At 37.0% G+C, this 22078-nt stretch overlaps 1 protein-coding gene across 1 annotated transcript in view; it reads right to left on the reverse strand.

Moving 5' to 3' along the window:
- Positions 1-21933, reverse strand: part of LOC752071 (EF-hand domain-containing protein D2) — a 29091-nt gene extending 7158 nt beyond the window's left edge. The window contains exon 1 of the mRNA XM_011676239.2: positions 21571-21933. Within this exon, the coding sequence (XP_011674541.2) occupies positions 21571-21731 (161 nt within the window). The 5' untranslated portion in view covers positions 21732-21933. The remainder of the gene's footprint in view (positions 1-21570) is intronic.
- Between the last annotated feature and the right edge of the window lie 145 nt (positions 21934-22078).

Raw genomic sequence — 22078 nt, forward strand, 5'->3', positions numbered from 1 at the left:
CGGTCGGATATATATCTTCAAATACGATCAATAAACACACCAGATTGGATGCTGGTCAAGGATAGTTTGCAAGCAAGCACAATCCTCTGTCAGTCGTGAGTTTGTATTGGTATCATGCATGTATAACAAAGTTTCAGACCCATAAGACTGTTTACTAGGCTCAATGGGCACTGTGCTTTAATGGTCTGCAGGTACAGACTCTCATTTGACACTTAAACACAATACCATAATGTCTTGAGCAGAGACTAACTATTATTAACTGCTATTATTATTACAGGTTGATTTTTTTTAAAAGCCTTTGTGATTGCATTGAAAGGTACATTATTCTTTCACAATGTACAAGAAACTGGCAGAAATGAAGTTCATTAGTACCTTTAGTAGTAGTTAATGGTCTGCAGAATCCATTTCATACCTCATTGGTTGCAATATTATAGGGCAATTTTTCATATTAATCAAGGTCGACAAGCACAAGAAACCTGTAGAAAGTTGGGGGATCATTTTCTGTCTTCACTCAGGTCAAATCATTCAGTATTGCTATCACAACCAAAAAACTACAGCATTTGATGGAAAAGAATCCAAGTACCGTACCGGTAGATCTAAACTTAACTGATTCAGGTGTGTATTTTGGCAATAGGTTGTGGAATTTTCTTCCTTTCATTCAAAAGTAGACCATTGAATTGCATAGAGAGATTAATAACAGCATGGACACTGAAGTATTAAAGGTAAAGACCAGTTATGGTCATGCGATTGCATTGTGAAAGAAATGTTGTGGAATCGATCAGAAAAGGTTGATCATCTAGCATCTAGCATCTGCAAGGTTCTGGAATCATCAAAATGATAAGAAATTTGGCCCATTCTTTGTAAAGTTACAAGCACTATACACAGAAAGATGTATATGGGACTACCCTATATCTCTCACAGACCATGAGAGAAACAAATTTACCAAATATATGAATTAGTAGGCGGTTTCCCGGCAAATTTTTTATCATCATGTATTAGTCAAAACTTATTCTTTCACATGATTGGTGATGAGAGCTTCCATTTCATTTTTTGAAATTGGGGCGTTTCCAATACTGGTCTTTACCTTTAAAGCCAACCTTTGACTACGAAAAAAAAAAATAAGAACAGTGAAAGGACTCTTATTTGTGTCCATGACCGCTCTACATTCCAGAAAAGTTCTAGTGCACATATATGGGGATTGCCTATTTACGGTAGACTATTGCATGAAAGATTTGCACCTTATACGAAACAAGAAAATTCACATATCCCCAAAATTCTGTGTTTGTTATTTGTGATGCAATTACTTCACAGCTGGAAACATATTTGGGATGCAAATCTGTTAACACATGAACACATCTTGCACATGAAGGTTTTTAGTTTTAATCTTTTACTGTGCAGGTGTACATGTACGTGGCAAAGAAGCAAATGGGCAGCAAGTTTATATGTTTCAATTCCTACAATTTGGCTAAAGCTACATCACACCTCATACAGAACAGCTGGGACTTATTTTCTATCTGGAATATATAGGTCTACCAAGGTTTTCACAGTTATTCACACAACCGTTATTGGGAAAGTATAGTCCCTTTAATAGCCTGATTCTGTGCAATACAGAAAAACATCAGACTTATTTTGCTTCAAATATGTACATTTATTTGATGGCTACAGTAGCCTACGGACTACAGGGTGCTTATCAGAAGCATAGACTTATTTCCAGAAAAAAAACACAATGTAATGTAGCCAGTAAACCGGTTTAGTTACTCATTCAAATTTATGGCAATGTCTTTTCTTTGGACCTAGTGTCAAGTAATAACCTGTTATGAAAGAATGAACTACACTACTTGGAATCCAGTCTGCATACATTACTTGTTGCTATGTCGGGTAAGCAAGTCTCAAGCAAGCTTTTATGTTGTCAAGAACAACCTTTGTTTAAAAGGTATGCACACAACTTGAATATGTTAGTTAACTGGTCTATTTTCACCATTTACAAATGGTACCGTTCGCATCAGGTACATGTAGGGTTAGGGTTAAGGTTGGGTTAAGGTTGGGTTAGAGTTGGGTTAGAGTTGGGTTAGGGTTGGGTTAGGGTTGGGTTAGGGTTGGGTTAGAGTTGGGTTAGAGTTGAGTTAGAGTTGGGTTAGAGTTGGGTTAGAGTTGGGTTAGGGTTGGGTTAGGGTTGGGTTAGAGTTGGGTTAGAGTTGGGTTAGGGTTGGGTTAGGGTTGGGTTAGGGTTGGGTTAGGGTTGGGTTAGGGTTGGGTTAGGGTTGGGTTAGGGTTGGGTTAGGGTTGGGTTAGGTTTGGGTTAGGGTTGGGTTAGGGTTGGGTTAGGGTTGGGTTAGGGTTGGATTAGAGTTGGGTTAGAGTTGGGTACCGTTAGGGTTGGGTTAGGGTTGGGTTAGGGTTGGGTTAGGGTTGGGTTAGGGTTGGGTTTGGGTTAGGTTAGAGTTTTGGATATTTTGTAGAAACATGCCTCTTCTTATAATGCCTACCAGACTGCAGGGCGAATACAGCTAATGGTATTGTTGCTATAAAAATAAAAACAAGAACTGGTGATGCTTTCCTTATGCATACCTATGGAAGAATCTCACTAATGCATCCACAACAAGCTTGCTAATGCCTTGGGATGACAGATGGGCATTTCAAAAGAATCTCTCATCATTATTAAAGGTATTTACATGTAGTATGTCCCATTTGCTGCCAACATCAAATTCTGTAGAACTTTGTAGGAATTATGAATATGTCACGTATGTCCTATCTGTGAAAATTAGATGTTAGCAGTGTCCTAGTATTCAAATTATGCAAGGAAACCAGTTTTAATACTTTCTAGACTTCACTATCAGTATCGATCAGACTCTTTCCGTGACTGACTGACTTCATTCTTTTCTGTGGTAATAACATGCATAAAATGAGCTGTAAAAGGGTAAAAGGGTACATGAGCATGTGCCTACATCAATAACCCACTTCTTTTAATGGCCAAATTAAACTGATTGCATCTTTGCACAGCACAAAAACGTACAACATTCGGTACAAGGGTCTGAAAATAAGACTATTTACTAAAAGGATTGCAATACCTAAAGTTGGTTGTTATTTTCCCACAAAAAGACATTTTCAAGCCCTTTCGTTTTGAGGGAAGTTCTAAAATAGTATTATCATTCAAATGCCTGTGGAATTTAATCTGTTTATTCTTTTGGCCTGCAAATGGGACATAGTACTATGCACAATGTTGGTAAAAAGTTCCTCCCATTTTTGGTTTGTTTGTTTTCTTGTCCGGAGAACTAATACAGCACGCTATTTTTTTCCTTAGGTAATAAAATCAAATGCATATTTCTTTGTTATGTGCCTCGTTTAGAAATGTTTCTGGCTCCAAACTAAATATAAATTCCAATCTATACACCTTAATCTAGCGACAAGCTTCTACATTTGACTGTTACATATATGTACAGAAGCAGGGCCCTGGGAACGATTTTGTCACCGGGGGGGGGGGGGGGGGTAAGAGGACATACATATATTTTTTTTGGTCCCAAAAATTGATTGGAGAACTTGTGATTAATTTGGATCAATCCCAACTCTTTCTTTATTAGACAGTGCCCTCGATACGAATGACCAGGCGTTGTGGCCTGCACCTGTAATCCAGCTAAAAGTGGAAATTACAAACTGATTCAGCCGAGGACGCAGGTTCGAAACTGAATCACGTCTTTCGGATGGTGACGTTTAAAGGTCGGTCCCAGGCGTAAATAATCATATCTGATTGATAAACGTCTGTAAAAACCCAACACACACACACACACACGAACGAGTGCATTTATAGGTTCATGCTCAGTGTAACAATTTATACTCAGATTTTTTCAAAAGTTCCTGTGAAAGTTATTTGAAGGACTAAGGTTTTCCTTTTACGCCAAGAACTTTACAAAGGTCATTTACAAAAAAGGCCTATTGATTGGCGAACTTGTGATCAATTTGAACCAATCTCAACTCTTTCTTTGTAAGACAGAGCCCCGGAATCTGGATACAAATGAGTGCATTATAGATGTGCGGTCAGTGAAACAATTTATACTCAAATTTATTCAAAATCTTCCTGTAAAAATAATTTGTTGGACTAAGGTTTTTCTTTTATCCTGAGATCTTACAAAGGTCATTACAAAAGAGATATTGATTCATATTGATTCATCATGTTTAGTTGTTTTTTTGTTTCATGATTGTGTCGTTACAACAGTATTTTATACACCTCACTTTGTTATAAATACAGCACTTTGGAGACTGACAGCTTTACATTGTCTCCGAGGGACTTGGTGATGAGGATCAATACTTTACCAAAGGGTACTTGCGCTTGACTTGGTTTTGAACCGGGGACCTTCCTGTTATGAGACCACTGCTCTACCACTGAGCCATTGCGTCTTCTTATTGTTATTCTTGCATACATGTTAATTGGCATCTTTCATACCCCCTGTCCACACACAACATTTTTCGTGATTAGGCGTGATTAGCTATACCGTTTCGCGATAGTGATACCGTTTCACGATAGTTTTACGATGAAAATTGTGTGTGTGGACGCTCACTAACGATACGTCGTATAACGAAACTAGTCTAACGAAACGCAGGTTTGGGCATCGTTTTGAACTGAAACTCAATAACTAATCACGCCTAATCACAGAAATTTTGTGTGTGGACGAAACTAGTGTAACTAGTGTAACTAACTGGGCGGGGCTTAACGTGACCTCGAGCGAAAGGAGACCAGACCTCTCATTTCCCTTCCATTTCATGACCGCAGTAGCAAACTGCGCACCTATACGACATTTCGCTGTAGAGTTTCAGGATTACTTTCTTCTGTGTGTGGACATCCTGAAATTTATACGATGATTATTTATACGACGTTTCTTGTGTGTGGACACTCTGAAATTTATACAATGATTCTTTATACGACGTTTCGTTATAGAGTTTCGGGATAAATTGTTTTGTGTGTGGACACGCTGACAGTAGATCTCCTGATCAAACACAAGTCATCTTCAAGATTGAGATCTGATAGAATCAATTTAAGTAAACAGAATTCAATCAATCTCAAGTTGCTGACAGCTGATTCAACATTATATCAATAGTAATACAAATTTGAAGTAGACAAAATCTGAGATGTTATCTGAAATTAACATCTACACTGCAAAGAGTTACACTGGAAATGAATTATTACATAATACACGAAGCCAACAAGACAAATAGTTTTGAAATGAGTCAGATTTGAAAAGACATGTTCTTACTCATGATCGTTGACAAACAATTTGTAGCTGAAAAGAAGAGTAATGTGTTGTATTTATCAAGGATAATATACTGAGTATTTAACTTTAAAATTTAAGCTCCGAAAATTAGTTATTTATAGTAAGCCTTGCAGCATGACTTGAATAAAGTATGTGTACTCATACTGGTATCATTAATTGAGCATTGATTTTGTGTCATCATGATGAATATTTAAAATCAAAGCACCATTAAAGGCATTGTTTAACAATGTTTAATCTGAGATGCAAGGGCCTACATGTTATCAGAGTCTGTGATATGGTGTAATATTGAAGCCCTAACAAAAATTGCGCTTCAAAGTTATCAGGAAGTGCCTCAAAAAAGTAAAAATCTTTGAGTGACCGGTTGTACCATACTCTTTTCCCCCAATAGAATGTAGTGTTAGGAAAACCGTTAGGAAAACAAAAAGTGAAATTTCGATTTCCAATCATAAATATCTTGATACTGAGATGGCTTGTAAAAGTCATGGGATTCCTGACTGACCCTAAACAAGGTTGATAATTATGATTTGCAGCATGAGCTAAATCCAGGATTTTTTTTCAGAATCTGAGGCAATGTTACCATGTCACTTTAAATGAGTACCAGTAGTTGGGTTGGGTAGTACCAAAGTTTTGCAGACAAGCTATTCAACTTTCAAGACAAAGTTTGCCAAGCTCTTCACAGAACAGCTTTGGTCGTTATATTCCGCAGTCAATGAACAGGCCTACCTTAAATAAATTTGTTCTTCTCCAACAAGCAGGCCTACAATGAATAAATATACATTTCTCCAAACAGCTAAGTCTGGTAATATTTGCACTGGTCCAATACAGAAGTTTACAGACCGACTTGTCGATGGACTGTAATATTCATGGTTTGAGTGATACAAACATCAAGCATGTGACAACTTGGTAAGACATGTATACTTTACGTGCTGTCATAGCTATTTGGTACTTGGATGCTAGCTCATAAAATTAATGACCCTATTAATCCCCTATTAAGAAGCCTGTATGTCTATTGTTTGGTCAGAGGTTTGTGGGCTTATGGCTATTTAGAGCTAATTGCTTAATGGTCCAATGTATTTCTTTTATATAAATTATGCTTAGAATTTAAATGAATATGGGTATTTCAATGTCTTTAAACATTTTGTTATCTAAAATTCCTTTTATTCAATTGACAATTGTATTCATTCTAATCAAAAATAATATTACTGAGCTGTCATCAGTATGCTGATGTACCTTTCTTTTCCACTTCTTCAAACTCCTATCAACTCATTCAAATAAGTCATAAAATGCAAATGGTCTCTAAGCTAACAGCAGCAACACACAATTTTTTTCTGCAGGCATTGTCTTTTAGAAGGAATATCTCTAAGGATACGTGAGCACTTGAGGATGCCTCACATATCTAGAGCGATGCTCCCGGGCATCCATGGAAGCCGTATACATCAGATCATAATTGTCAACACGTCTAAGATAACGTGGATGCATCGGGATGACAACCGTCTTCCAAGGGATCAGGAAAGAGATTTGAGGAATCTTCTCTGAAGAGAGCCCTTCTTGTGTCTCACAGAGGATATCTGGTGAACCGAGATATCCACCACTCCCACTGGTTTTCAAGGGGAAGAGATAGCAGAGAAGGGGAGAAGGGGAGGCGGAGAGATGGAGGGGGAGGTGGAGGGATGGGGATGATGATGATGGAGATGGAGATGGAGAGAGAGAAAGAGAGAGAGAGAGCAAGAGACAGAGGGGGAAAGAGAGAGAGAGAGAGAGGAAGAGAGAGAGAGGGGGAGAGAGAGAGAGATAGATAGAGAGAGAAAACGAGAAGGAGAGGGAGAGAGAGAGAGAGAGAGAGAGAGAGGGGGAGGGGGGGGGGGGTAAAATAAACTGTGATATAAAAATTGTGATGTATCAGAGAGATCTCCCTCTTAAACAAAGAAAAAGAGAAAAGATAGAAACAAGAGAAAAAGAAAGAAACAAGAGAAAAGAAAAGAAAATAGATGAAAAATGATATGTGATAACATGAAGTGGCGACTCCTAAAGAGAAAGGGGCACACAGAGACCAATGTAATATGAACATTACAATGACAAAGAACAGCATTGTTTTTTTCCTGGTACCAACCAGATGCACAGGAAAATAAAACGTACTTCAAAATACATCTACCAGTCAAAATGAGAAAAGATAGATGAGTGACTATTTGACGAGGTATTCATTTCACGAGAGTCTGTCACACTTCTCGCTAGACTCTACCACCCCATGCTAATGTTTTTATTACATTAGTTTAATGAATTGATGTGCAGTGATACACGGTATCTGGGCCGAGATAAGCATGCAGCATGAATACATGATGATATCATAAACCGATTATTAGTCATATGGTGCTGAACTGCTGATTCTGACTCATCTAAGACACCGGCAGCATCACACAAGGCCGCTCAATGACATTACATGTACTGTCATAGGAGAATATGATTTTTAAAGATGGATGATCTGCTCAATCACTTGTTTTTTTGCAGATTTTTCCTCATTTTCCCATTTTTTCTCATCGGAAACACCTGCAGCATCGCCGATGCTCAATTACACTATGTACATTACATTTGTATGTATCATCATGCGAATACAATGTAGATGACATCTTCTTCTTTTTTGGTTCATGTATACTTCAAATATTAGAAGGCAAAGTAGTAATTTCCGAAGCCCTGGTAATATACAACTAAATACTGACAAGGACCAACTCAAAAATAAAAAATAAATTAAAAAATTGCAATAAAATAAAACAAAGCGCTTGAACAAACGATAACCTATGTGTCAAGTATCCAGCTCTGCTTAGCCACATTGCAATTTTTTCTCAGTAGACAAACAGTCTATATTACAGTTTTTTTCCCACTTCATGTGTTGTTATAATATATTCTTATTAATGATTTTCAATGTTACAATGTAATTGTAATAACACTTATCTTGAATGAGCCTTTATTGAGAAATTCCATCTTTGCACTTTCTAAAATATAGTCAAATATTGCATGTTTCACAAGCATAAAGTTTTTAAAAAAATAATAATTTGAGCAATTCCATCTAATACAGTAAAACAGTGCCTGTTTTTTACAAACATAAACTTCATTAAGTTATTTTAAAAAAACATTGTATTTCTAATTTGAGCGATTCCATTGAAGCACTTTCTAAAAGTTAGCCAGATAACGCCTTTAAAAATATATAATACATATACACTAAAAAGACTTTACACAGGTGAGAGTATGCAAGTCCATTTCTACAGATGCAGACTATCTCCATTTGAATGTGTACTCTTACTCACAGTGTACACCAACAGTTGTACACATATACACGGATGCATCGCAAATGACTAGATGCATATCAAACTAGAACGCGTTAACAACTGACACTTACAGGTTGGCTCAAAAAATCAGGACACGCAAAAGACGGGAAACGAACACTCTTCGTCAGGCAACTTCAGCAGAATGAGGAAGGTGCGTGACCTTGGTTGTCAGGTCATCCCCCCGACCGACGCATGCATAATTTCCCTGGCGTTCTCGATTTGAATCTGTGACTCATGGTGCGTCTATAAATACTTTTAGAAAGAGAGAGAGAGAGTCTCTACTCTCTATTTGAAGTTTTCTGACTGGGCTTGAACGCTATGGCAGCTAGTAGGAAAAACAGGCTGGAGTGTGGATTTTGAGCATGACGTTTTCACTTTTAAGTTTCAGTATCAAACATGAACAAAATTCTCTTTTTTTATTTATGAGATGAGATTGTTGAATAATAGAGTACACATGTAGTGCAGACCTGCCGACCTCTGGAGTTCAAAAACTATATTCTTTAATCCCAAAAGTTGTATTTTTAAAAAAACACGGATCAATGCCTATTACAGTTCCTACATACAGGAAGAATTTTGTTGTAAGGATCATTGATTGAATACATGTATGCATGATTTCGCCATGACTGGTGTGTTCGATGAACCAACGAACATCCCCAAATTGCTGATGTGAGATGCTTGAAAATGGCACACACAAAAAAATACCCCTCTTAGGAAATTGTATGAAAATTGTATGAAATACGATTAAATCGTACTGGTTGGCAGCTATGGTAATGTAGTAAAAGTGCTAAAAAAGTAATCTAAAAAACTCTACTGGTAAGAACGGGCAGTTCAAATATTCCATCGGTTGTTGCTATGTGAGGCAATCATTTGAAAGTTTTACCATGCATGACTGATATTAATGCATGCATTGTAACTCATACAGTTTGATAAATCTCAAGACAAATGTAACTTTGACTGTAACCGGGCATGGTGGCTCAGTCGTTAGAGCGCCCGCCTCATGAACGGGAGGTCGTGGGTTCGAACCCCGGCCGAGTCATACCAAAGACTTATAACAATGGGACCTTCTGCCTTCTAGCTAGGCGCTCAGCATATTAGATTGGAGAAGGGTAGTAATAACATATTATGTTATGCAGGGCCCGCTGGAAGAACAGTTTCATAACTGAAGTGGCTACCCTGGGTAAATAAAAGTTATTATTATTATTATTATTACTCAGTACTAATACCATAACACTACTTAACAAATACTTTCCAATGTTAACGAGAGGAAGAATGTTGAGCATATCTCACTCTTCTTATGTTACTCTATCCTCCTTTCCTTTTTACTCTTTCTTACAGCACATAGAGACATATTGTGATATTCACTATATAAGCACGGTCTATTATTATTTTTATCATTACAGCAGTGATAACACTTCACGATAACAATACTACACTAATGCATATTTACCTACAATGTAACCAAATTGCCTACCCCAGCCCCCCCCCCCCCCACCCCCTTCCAAAAAATCTAAACAATTCAAATAGGCATGAAAAGAATTGGCAATCATGAGACTAGAGAAAAGATATTTTCCAAAACATTGTCTCAACTAATCAATCAATCTAATAAACAAGTCTTTCCTTTTTATCATGGCTCTCAAAACAATGAAAGAAAATATTTTGACTGTAACTGCACCGCAACAAACACATCAGACTGCAAAACACTTCTCACCATAGAAAGCAATACATGAATTAACCCCTCAAAGTCAGTCGCACAAGGCCAAACTATTTCAAGCATTTGCTGGTATAGGCCAACTAGTCCTACTTAGACTAGCCTGATGACTTCAGCACAAGGACGGGATCAGTCAGGGAAACTGAAAATAAAATCTATGTCACGTTAAAGGTGGATATATGTTGCATTTGAGAGAGAAAACTCTGTTTTTTAATTCTAGCACATTGGCTGAATCTGATATCTCTCTTTTTTATTAAATTAATATTTACATTTTAGTAATAGCAAGAGTGTCGGTGATTATTGTTACAGGTGGACAAAATGCAAGGAATTAACATAAAAACCTCAAAAAGTAATTTAGCATTACGTTAAAAAAATACTGCTTATTTCAAGTTTGTGTGTTATGTGACATTTAGGCACTACTGCCAAATCTTCAATGTATTAAATATTTAGCAGTTGAATTCCATTTTTGCACATTTTAGTAATTATTTTAGAAATTCACAAAGTATGTACAACTGAAAATTTAAGAGAATTATTTACAGGAAGAAACAGGGTTGAAGAAAGCTTCAAATTTTAGCTGATTTTTCGAAAACTCTTTTTTGAGGACCTCTGTAAATGTTACAGAAAATATTGTCTGCTTTAAAGCCAGAGGGGCGTTAACTCATATAATATTTTGTTACCGACCTTTTGGCTCTTAAGAGATGACATTATATACATATTTCTGGCATAATTAGTCCTCTTATCAGACTATTTGTCTTCTTCGTTAAAAAGAAAAAAATAAACAGAGATCGCATGAGCGTAACTCCATTCCTAGGCCCTGCAGAAGTGCATACGTGTATGTAGACAGTATATCACTGGAAGTTGTAAAGCAAATGAATGATGACATGTCTATTGCGGTGTAGAAATTCAATACCCCATTGTCTTTATTGTGAATCGTGTCATGTTGTGGAGCCTCAGAAGCTTGAGGTAAGTGCCCTTTGACCCCATGTGACCTGTGAAATGTCTCAGTACTACAGTCAACATGCATGGGTGCTGCTGTAAATTTAGTTTACAAGAGGCATCTGGGTGCTGTTTTTTAAAAACTTGTTATCAATAATAACTGCCACAGATCTATGACAAATCCGCTCAAAGCCAATCAAATCTAAGGGTTTCAGTAGCGTACAACATTTATTGTATCTTGTTTAAAGGTAAAGACCAGTATTGGAAACGCCCCAATTTCAAAAAATGAAATGGAAGCTCTCATTACCAATCATGTGAAAGAATATGTTTTGACTAATACATGATGATACAAAATTTGCCGGGAAACCGCCTACTAATTCATATATTTCGTAAATTTGTTTCTCTCATGGTCTGTGAGAGATATAGGGTAGTCCCATATACATCTTTCTGTGTATAGTGCTTGTAAGTTGTAACTTTACGAAGAATGGGCCAAATTTCTTATCATTTTGATGATTCCAGAACCTTGCAGATGCTAGATGCTAGATGATCAACCTTTTCTGATCGATTCCACAACGTTTCTTTCACAATGCAATCGCATGACCATAACTGGTCTTTACCTTTAATATTGATAACAAGTTTTATGAAACAGGGCCCTGGAGTACTTTCTACAGCACCCTAGCATTCTCTGACAGGCAAAAATAAAAGGAAGGTTCTAAACTTTTTTGAGGCATCTTATCAATTCCAAAGGCGCTGACAGCATCCCTAGTACCCCAAGCACCACTGGGTCCCAGAGCTTTATTAAAATATAGGCATTACTATTCTCAAGATTTAGATCTCGGGTTACTTGCACTCCACAAATAATGTGACTTAGTGATGGATACTAATAATATTCTAGACCACAAAAAACCATAACCATCTAAAATAAAGATACAAAAACAACAAGAAAACAACAACACATACCAAAAACATACAGGCATATAGGCTATAATATAAAATGTGGACACAGTTAAGGAAGGGGAGAGGATTACCCTTGAACTTAGAGTGACCTTGTCGAGGAAAGCTGTAAATAAGAATCCTCTCCTGGAGGCAGGGTTTATAATGTATGGTTTCTATGGTAACTACAAACAGGTGCATGCTGGGCAGGCTAAAGGGGTATAGGGTATAGGGGTATGTATGGTGACATGGTGACCCTGGATGACTTCTAAAAATCCAAATTTTGTGCAAATTCATTCTTCTGGAGGTTTGTTCTATTCAAGCTCTATATGCAGTGTACTGAAAATCAGCCTCATGTCTTATAGCTAAACATTCAGCTAGAAAAAAAGAGTTTACTTTATCCCCAATAATATCAGATGCTAAGTTGAAATGTGAACACTGGTCTACACATAATGAGAGACCAGCAAGAGAGAAACAGAAACAGAGCACAAAAGGCAACACGCAAAAGACTAGTAACAGTTGTCATACCTAATGGTACAGCTAATTAATTGTTTTTAAGTCTTAATGTTGTTGCCTGGTAATAATATGATTGCTTGGCCCTCAGCTTCAGGGAGAACAGTACTATTACTGGTGAGGCTTCCCTGGGTAAACAAGGCATGTTATTATTGTTGTCATTATGATTAATATTATCATTATCGTTTTAATAGAAACTCGGGCAACACTTCAAACATGAACTTGATTAAGAACCAGTCTCCAGACTCCATTGTCCATATCAATTCAGAATGAATCTCCTCTCATGCAAATACCCTTGGACTACTAATTAGCCTGTATGACTAATTAGTAGTGAAAGGAACATTTCGACTAGAAAACAACATTGTATAAAGAAAGGTCGTATAAAAATAAACTACTTTTGACAAGGACAGCTGTCCAATCATTAGTGCATGTTCTCGATAAGCCTTGCCTGGTTATACGATTTTGGTACAATACAACGTTTAGACTAGAGTGGGACCCTGATTATTTATTGAGTTTTTGTTTGAAACGATACTCAAACATGTGTTTTATAATACAACGTTTCTTTAAAAGGCATTATTTTATAAGACGTTTCATTTTAAGACGTTTCTTACTTTCTTTAAAGTGTCCTTACAATCTTATAAATAGGGGTATTCCAAATTACGATTTTGTCCTTGTTTTGACGTAAAAAGGGGGTTAAATTTCACAAAATGTCCTTGAAATTGACCGCTAAAGGGGGTTATATGCCTTGGTGGTAACGGTCATACGTGTCACTCTTTGCAGGGGAGTGACCCCACCGGGGTTCAGACTAGAAAAAATGTAGTGCCTTTATTATTATATAGCTAAACAAAGAGAGCTGGTAGTTTGAAAGCAAGGTACGGACATAATCACAGAGGGATACGTTAGACAAAGGGAAAGGGGGGGGGGCACAGATGTCATCGAGAGAAAGAAAGAGTAGAGAAAGGGAGAGTTGCGTCCAGTATGAGAAAGCTTGAGGCAGGAGGATGACAAGGGCCTGTCTTCATCAGCTTGAGTTTGCCAAATAACCTGATATTTTAACTACCCCAATCGCAAATTATTCAGCTAATTTGCGTCTTCATCAGCCCACAGTTGCAATTAGTGGGATATTTGGTCAAGAAAATATTCCGAGGAAATCTTGGTCTTGTTTCCAAAATATCCCACTATTATTATTGTTGTTTTGTAATTAATTATTTTCATGTATCAGGCATAAATGTTAATTTCTATTCCGCCCTATCTCTATTCCCTTCTTTTCTAAGCGCATAGGGACTTTCTTTATGTTAGTGATATGCGCTATACAAATAACGTTCATTATTATTATTATTATTATTTGGGAAATATCGGGCTTATTTGATCCCGTTCGAGCTAGTTTGTGATGAGCGTATCGGTCTGGTGAAGACGCAATTTTGGGCTCCGGGATAATATCCCAAGTCTGAAAATAGCGGGTTATTTGGCAAACTCGAGCTGATGAAGACAGGCCTATAGAGGAGGATGATAGAGCTAGAAACCATCACTAGATGAAGACATTTCTCAAGCGAGACAAGCACCTGTATCCATCGCTAGCCGCTGTACAAGCTAATTTCCATAAGTACCCCCTGGTTACAATAACAAGAATTGGCAGCCTGCAAAAACAGTTATGTGTCTCCTGCACGCGTTTGTGCTGGCTTGCTTACATGTAGTACAGAATCCGGAGCGCATACATTATGTACAGTAGTCAATGTTGTGCGATAACTAAATAATTTATCATCTGTTTCGAGCCATAAAGGCATTACATGTATCTCACATGAACATGTTCAATGTACGTTGAATGTTCAATGTATGTTGAATGTTCAATGTACGTTGAATGTTCAATGTACGTTGAATGTTCAATGTATGTTGAATGTTCAATGTACGTTGAATGTTCAATGTACGTTGAATGTTCAATGTATGTTGAATATTCAAGTATGTTTGACCCTTGCTAAATTGATCACATATTGTTTTTTTCAAATTGGCAACAACAATATTTTTCTTTCAATCGCTACCGTGATACAATAAAATTCAATGTCTCTGAAAACAATATACATGTTCACGGGCAAGACTGTTGTTGAAAAGTTTACAAAAATTGCCAGTTTTGTTAGAAAATCAATCATTTTTTAATCTCTCAGACAATTAAAGTTAACACATACCACAGAATATGACAAATACCGGTACATCCCGTGTACATGTATATCGTCAATGCATCTATTCATTTATTGCGTCATTTATTTAACTTACGGTATATATTCATTTCCTGTTAGTTTAGTGTAGGAATACTGCATACTGGTAAGTCAGCTTTAAACAAATTTAGATGCATGTGTATAATCAAATTTGTTTGCCAAATTCCTGCAAGACCGAATCCCCTATTTTCCCAACAAAATAATTTCATTGTGAAAGTAGTGTTGGAATACTGCATAGATTCAACTTTATAAGATGTATATTTGTCAAATTAAGTTATTTGTCAAATTCCTGAATAGGTAAAATCCCCAATTTCCTTAACAAAATGATTTCACCTTGAAAGGTAAATAGATTTACCTTCAGTACAACTCAACATCCATGTCACTTCTAAACAAAGATTCAAAACAAGATTGTTTTTGGGTGGAGGATAGGTAAACCCCCTCTAAAAGGGAAATTCCCTAAAATTGTGCCAGCTACTCAGCGTCGGCTGATTTGAACCAATTCAATCATAAGAAGATACATGTTTGGACAAAAACGACTGTTCTATACATGGTTCATTGCATTGTAAATATTTGAAAGCAGTCTACCACTGTTTAAACCACTTCACCGGGTTTATAGCGCTATTTACATTATATTGCATTGGAGTACGCACCTTTTTATTTAGCTTGATTTACTGTGGAAGAAGTACATGTTGTACACTCTCAACACTCAAGTGTTTCATTGCGGATTTATGGTCAAGTACAAAGGATTCCTAGACTCCAATCTCCTATTCTTAAAATGAGGGGATTCCATGTAATTTGATATTCAATATTTTCCACATACATTTTAATGTACCAGTACATATTGTGCAATTGTGAACAATAGCCACTTTAGCCAGTTCAGGTTTAAACAGATAACTGCTGACGGCAGCCCAAGCAAGGAGAGCTCCAAACAGGGAAAAAAATTAATATTTATTTTTCGAGGGTTACTTTTCAAGCTTGCCTGCATGAAAATAACATTCTAAAATTTGTTTTGCATTGAACTCTATGCAAATTTACGGGGGCTCTTTTCTGATTTTCTTGGGCTCTTTTGGGCATTTCAGGGGCTAATTTGCATGTGTAATTTCTTTCTGGCCCAAAATAGACCAATCAAGTTGGTTCGCTGCTGCTCAGATGTATACATTTTTGAGTCAATTCATTGTGGAAATAAACATTATAATAGCCTCATTATTTTTCCTTCGGGGGGGGGGGGGGGGCAGTAGCCGAGACAAATTGAGAATTCTGCCATTTTCCTTCTTTTCATAACTATTATGTTTCACTTTCATATTCAATTGACTCGATTTAAATTCAATAATTTCATTATCAAACCGACTAGAAACATTTCCTCATGACATTGAAAAAAATGTCTTATTCTTAAAATGAAACTGAAAACACTGCATACAAACAGGATGTCACGGTCACGAGTAGGCCTACATACTGTACAAATGTAGTCTGAGTCTATATTGAGTAAGAAGAAGTATGAAGCTTCCTTTTCCTTTTGGATCGGACATATCTTTCACTGTAAAGGGAAGTTTGTTGAGATTAAATACCAATATCAACCAACTTGCCAATATGACAATGGTTCCTCTTTTTACCAGGATACACTGATATACAGTATTTGTACAGGTAATAGACTAATACAATAGCAGAGGAAATTCTACTGCTTGCAAGTTACAACATACAATGTACATGATGTGAGGAAAACTCAGCATTCTTCAAATTGGTAAAGAATTTATAGGGGAAGTCCACACTGGTATTAAGTTGGTTTTAACAAAAGTTGAAAATCCAGAAAAACAGGGGTGAAAGTTTGAGGAAATTCTAAAAGAAAATAAGAATGTTACAAATTTGTAAAGTTGTAATCGATCACAAACAAATTGGCAACTCTGCGACATCCTTGATTGCACCTCTCCCATTCGCACTGTACCATTTTGCGCGTGCATGTTTACAAATCCTGTAATGTGAGTGGATCTGTTCATTTATCAACACCCAGGAAAATGGGATTTTATCCACTTGAATGTAAAAAGCAAATAGGAGAGGAGGTTGAGGGTCAGTAAATTTGTTAAACTTTAAAACTGAAAAAAGAGTCTTGTCACTTCCTTACCCTCAGGCTTCAAGTTAGTACAAGTACATTGTGTTTACAGATCTATTCCGAAATCATTAGAATACAGTGTAGTTGCACTTTGATCAGACAATTTGTAAAAGATTTGTAAATCTTAGCTTCCCTGTGATCAATGGGTCACATGTGTTGAATCATAGTCTTGGTTATCAAACTATGTGGACAAATACATACAAAAATAAAAATCACTTAAGGCGAAACCGCAACATTTGTATCTTTACTGAAGATGTTAAGTGTAATGAGCTTCACTTTTCTGTAGCTTATTTAAATACAAGAGCTCAGTGAATTATATGCACAAGACCTATTTTTGGGGAGCAGTTGCCATTCATGTAAAAAAAAAAAACCTGGCAGTGGCTCTTTTGCGGCGGTTTACAACTTAACAAATTTGAATTTCTGAACAAGCCTCCACTGTGTAATTGTGTAATTGTGTAATATTAAAGTGACAGACATCTCAGTTAAGATCATTTTTTATTAAAAAGTTTACATTTTGCTTGGAGAGTACCAGTGAGGAGGGAGGGGTGCAAGAGTGGCAGGAATATTTTTTGTTTTAAAGCTGAATATCAGAAAAAAATTAAAGTAAAGATTTTTTATTTTATAAATCAAATTCAGAGGAGTTTCAGCATCTATTGTGTGTCCCATAGAAAATATTGAAAATCTATACTGTACTACTACATGTACAATACAAACTACAATATAATTCTGAATTGTAAACCAAATGGGAATCAGTGAGAAAAATACATGGGGGCTCGGGTGAATTAGCCCCCGAAATGCTAAAAAGAGCCCCCGAAAGTTTGCATAGAGTTCAATGCAAAACAAATTAAAGATTGTAATTTTCATGCAATCAAGCTTGAAAAGTAGCCCCTGAAATTGTTAAAGTATTTTTTTTCCCTGATGGGAATACAATCTCTATGGCAAATGCCTAAATACATTGATCAGTATCATAACAATGACCCCTCCCCCCCCCCCCCCCCCCCCCAAAAAAAAAACCCTCACCAACTGCCAGTAAACCCAGACCTGCCAACCCTCTGGAGTTCAAAAACTGTACTCTTTAATACCAAAAGTTGTATTCTTAAAATTAAACACGGACTGTAACGCGGAAGAAATTTTTTTTATGGATCATCGGTTGAATATGCATGTCACCACGACTGTTGTGTTCAATTACTTCAATGAACCAATGAACTATCCCCAAATTGCCGATGTGAGATGCTTGTAGGATACTTTACAGGACAGCGTAGGCATTTTGCCATTGAAAATGGCACACACACCAAAAAAGAAAGAAAGAAGTATTTCATTGAGGAAAATCGTACTGTCGTATTTGCTTCTAAAAATTGTACGAAATACAACTAAATCGTACTGGTTGGCTAAACCCTGTAATATTGTGAACTACTGTACTGTACATTGTACTCTGCAACCACCCTGGAAACCACCCTGGAAACCGCAGACTAAAAGTGAACATACAATAAACAGCAGTGGGCGAGAGCCAGGTCTTTTGTATTTCCTTCCTACACAGTGAGGGAGGTCACACTTCACTACCATATCTATTCTAGGAGGAAGTTCCTCTCCAAAATTCAACCCAAAGCCAGGTCCCCAAACAAAACACAAATATGTAGGCCTAGATACTAGGAATCTAAGTATCTTTAATACCCTGGGTTCAGCTACCAGAAGTTAGGACTTAATTCAGGAACTTTAAATCAATCTAGATCTAAGGAGACACGAATGAACGAGCTACCAGAATTCATGGTACAGATACATGTACGTGTACATGATCTAGCTACATGTAAATGGATATGATATGTAATAACAATTTACATAGTCTGAGCGTCGCATACAGAAACGATTTATGGCGAAAGGTTGTATAGCGAGCATCATTTCGAAAGAAAACTATTAAAATAAAGAGCCATGCCCCCGCTGCACCCGTAAGCCATCTCGTATGACAATCATACAACTGGATGGGGCTTATTAATATTAGTGAAAATTAGCAAAATAGCCCCGGAAATGCCCAAAAGAGCCCCAAAATTTGCATAGAATTCAATGCAAAACAAATTTTAGAATGTTAAATTCATGCAGGCAAGCTTGAAAAGTAGCCCCCGAAAAATAATTTTTTTCCCTGTTATGAGAGCGCACCGATCATCTGATGATTGGCTAGCTGTCATGTCATGCAAATATAATGTGAGCGCACAGCACAGGCAGTGATGTCGTCAATGTTTTTTTAGATGCGCATGTTGCGTCACTGCCTGTGCTATGCGCTCACATCATATTTACATACATTTACTCGTAAACCACTGACCTCCAGAGGTCAATGGTTTGTTTACCCATATATTAAAATGGCGCCCATGTCTGCATGCGCATTGTTGTAACCATAAAACGGCGTATTGTGACACTATGGTAGCTTAAAAGAGGAAAAGCATGAGGAAATACTCAGGATTAATTATGGAATATTGAAATGTTGCAAGTCCTTTTCTATCTGTTTTTACAACTTACACTTTCCTGTACCGGTCTTTATTTTAAACTGTTAATTCTGTGTTCCCAAAATAGACAGGGCTCTAGTTCTACACAAACATTATAGGGGGTCTGTACTGAAATGTTAGGGCCCATATTCACATAATAATGAACCCCATGTTAAAAAAGAGAAGAGTATGAATTTACAAATAGTACCAAAAAATAGAAGAAAAAAAAAATAAAGTGAAAGGCGTAAATATTCTAAAAAAGAATGAAACGCCGATAATACCAAACAACAACAACAACAACAACTTCTTAAATTTTAGTTTTGGGGCACAGGTACAGGCACAGCAGTCTTATTTTTTTTTTTTGGGGGGGGGGGGGGTGGGGGTGTATGTTAAGTGTTGAGCTCTGCATATATAAATACCGGTAGATGAACTCTGTACTTCATGAAGTTATTCAGCTGTCCTCTTTCAATTTGCAAAACCAATAATTGCACTTTTGCAATCTGCACCCTTTGAAACAGATTACATGTAAATAGATCAAATCTGATTGAGCTCATTTCCCGACCTTGTTCTGTCAATCTCAAAGATTTGTAGATGAATGTGTGAAATTAGGTATTTGGGTTATTGTATCACTACATATTGGATTATGTTTATATTTTTATTGACTCAATATACCCTTTTATAATTTATACAGTAGTTGGGTTTTTCTTTCACAGGGGGGGGGGGGGGGATGAGATTTAAAAATTTATGATCTGTATGCAATGGCCCCTATTTAAACTTTTAAATAAATGGGGGGGGGGGGGGAGTGGGTCCAATACAAAGACTCCAAAGTAACAAATTTGGGGCCTTTATGTAATAGATCCCTGGTAAAGTAAGCCCTACACAAACATGTAAAAACACAACACTTAGTACAGGAAAACCATTATTGAAAAACCTTTGTCTTTTTAGACTGCAATTTAAAACCCATTAAAAAAACGTCAGTTTTATAGTCATATTGCTTTCCATGCATGTGCCATGTACCAGTAGAGTTTTTGTATATTCATTCTATTAAAGCTGATAGATACGTCTACATGTAGGTATCTGATGACTACAAACAATTTTACTGGTGCAAATCCAATGTCTTAGGCTCTATAGCAGTAGGAATAAAATCTCTAGTCATAAGGGAGAGGGGGAGGGGTGGTACTAGCTACTATGTTTACATGTAATGTATTAAAATGCAAATGAAGTAGTACCATTCCCTTTGTTAAATAATATGAATATTAATCCAGCGATGGACCTATTGTATTAAGGAACGAACTCTTTGCAGTGGTGTACTGATGAACTATTGGAGGGCATTATAAGACATAGTCTTACTAAGGAGCCCGAAAAGACAGGTGCATACAGCCAGGTGAATACTTATAGATGCCAAACCCACTTCAAATCAAATGCTCAAGGTGAATTTGAGATGAAAATAAAATTATTTTAAAAAAGATCAGGAGTAAGATAGAACGGCATCTGCAAGAATCTTCAGTATTGAAGGAGGCAGATTATCTTGAAGAAGAAGAAGAAGAAGGGCATAGGCCTAGGCCTACACTACAGAAATGAAAGATAGAGTTAGAGAACTATTAAGTTTGTAAAATCAAACAGATAAGTTTTAAGATTATTTTTTGAACACTTAGGCTGTTGGGTGCCCAAAATCTAGGTCCTCAGAGATCAGGACCCAAAAATTGTAGAAATTCTACACAACTAAGGCTTAGCTTAAGTTAATAGTTTTTGATAATTGATATGGACTCGAAATTTTCAGTCCGGATCCTGAACAAAAAAATGTTAGAGTGGAGCTCTGGAACTTTATAGTAGCAAAATAGACCTTTATCTAGAGTCTATATTTTGGTACACTTTTTTAAACATGAATGATGAAGCATTTATTCCTTCTAACTTTATTTTCCAGCCCATGTTTCGTTTCAATTCAAAATCAAATCGAAAGACATTTTGAATTTGATTAGTCTAGAGACCAGTCTAGATCTAGTCTAGTCATGTTATAATTCATTTTTTTCTACTTGTAACCTGAAAAATACAGACTTAATTCAATTTTAATGACAAGACATCGAGAGCTAGTACTACGCCACACTTACTTTTTGAACACTTTCTCGAACTCTTTGATTTGTTTCCTGGTGAACTCCTTGAATTCTGTGTACACGTTGAACACCTGCACGCGGCGCGAGTCCCCCTGCTCATCCCCTTCGTTTATCCGATCTCGGCGGGCCAACTTCTGTGCCAATTCGTCGGTCGCCATACTCTCGCCTTTTACTCTTTTTCACAGCTTACGATGAAAAATCTTTAAAAACTACGCAGGTCCAACCTAGATCCGTATGTTAGCTACCCAAAATTTGGTCCGATTCTCGTCATATGAGGTAAAAGGGCCTAGAATTAACTTAAGTTATATCTTCTACTTTCTAACGTTCCCGTCTAGCTCCTCTTGTGGTTGTAAGGTTGTCTGAGCATGCATGCAGGAAGTAGTGTGTACGACGTACGTACAGCGCATGCATGCATGCAGCAGATACGCTTTTGCATATATGCAGCATGTACTGTGCAAATGCACGGTGTGCTCAAATGTATGGTGGCCCTGAAGGGACATCGCGA

This window comes from Strongylocentrotus purpuratus, unplaced genomic scaffold (genome assembly GCF_000002235.5).
Source record: "Strongylocentrotus purpuratus isolate Spur 01 unplaced genomic scaffold, Spur_5.0 spur5_scaffold_16, whole genome shotgun sequence".
NCBI lineage: Eukaryota > Metazoa > Echinodermata > Echinoidea > Camarodonta > Strongylocentrotidae > Strongylocentrotus > Strongylocentrotus purpuratus.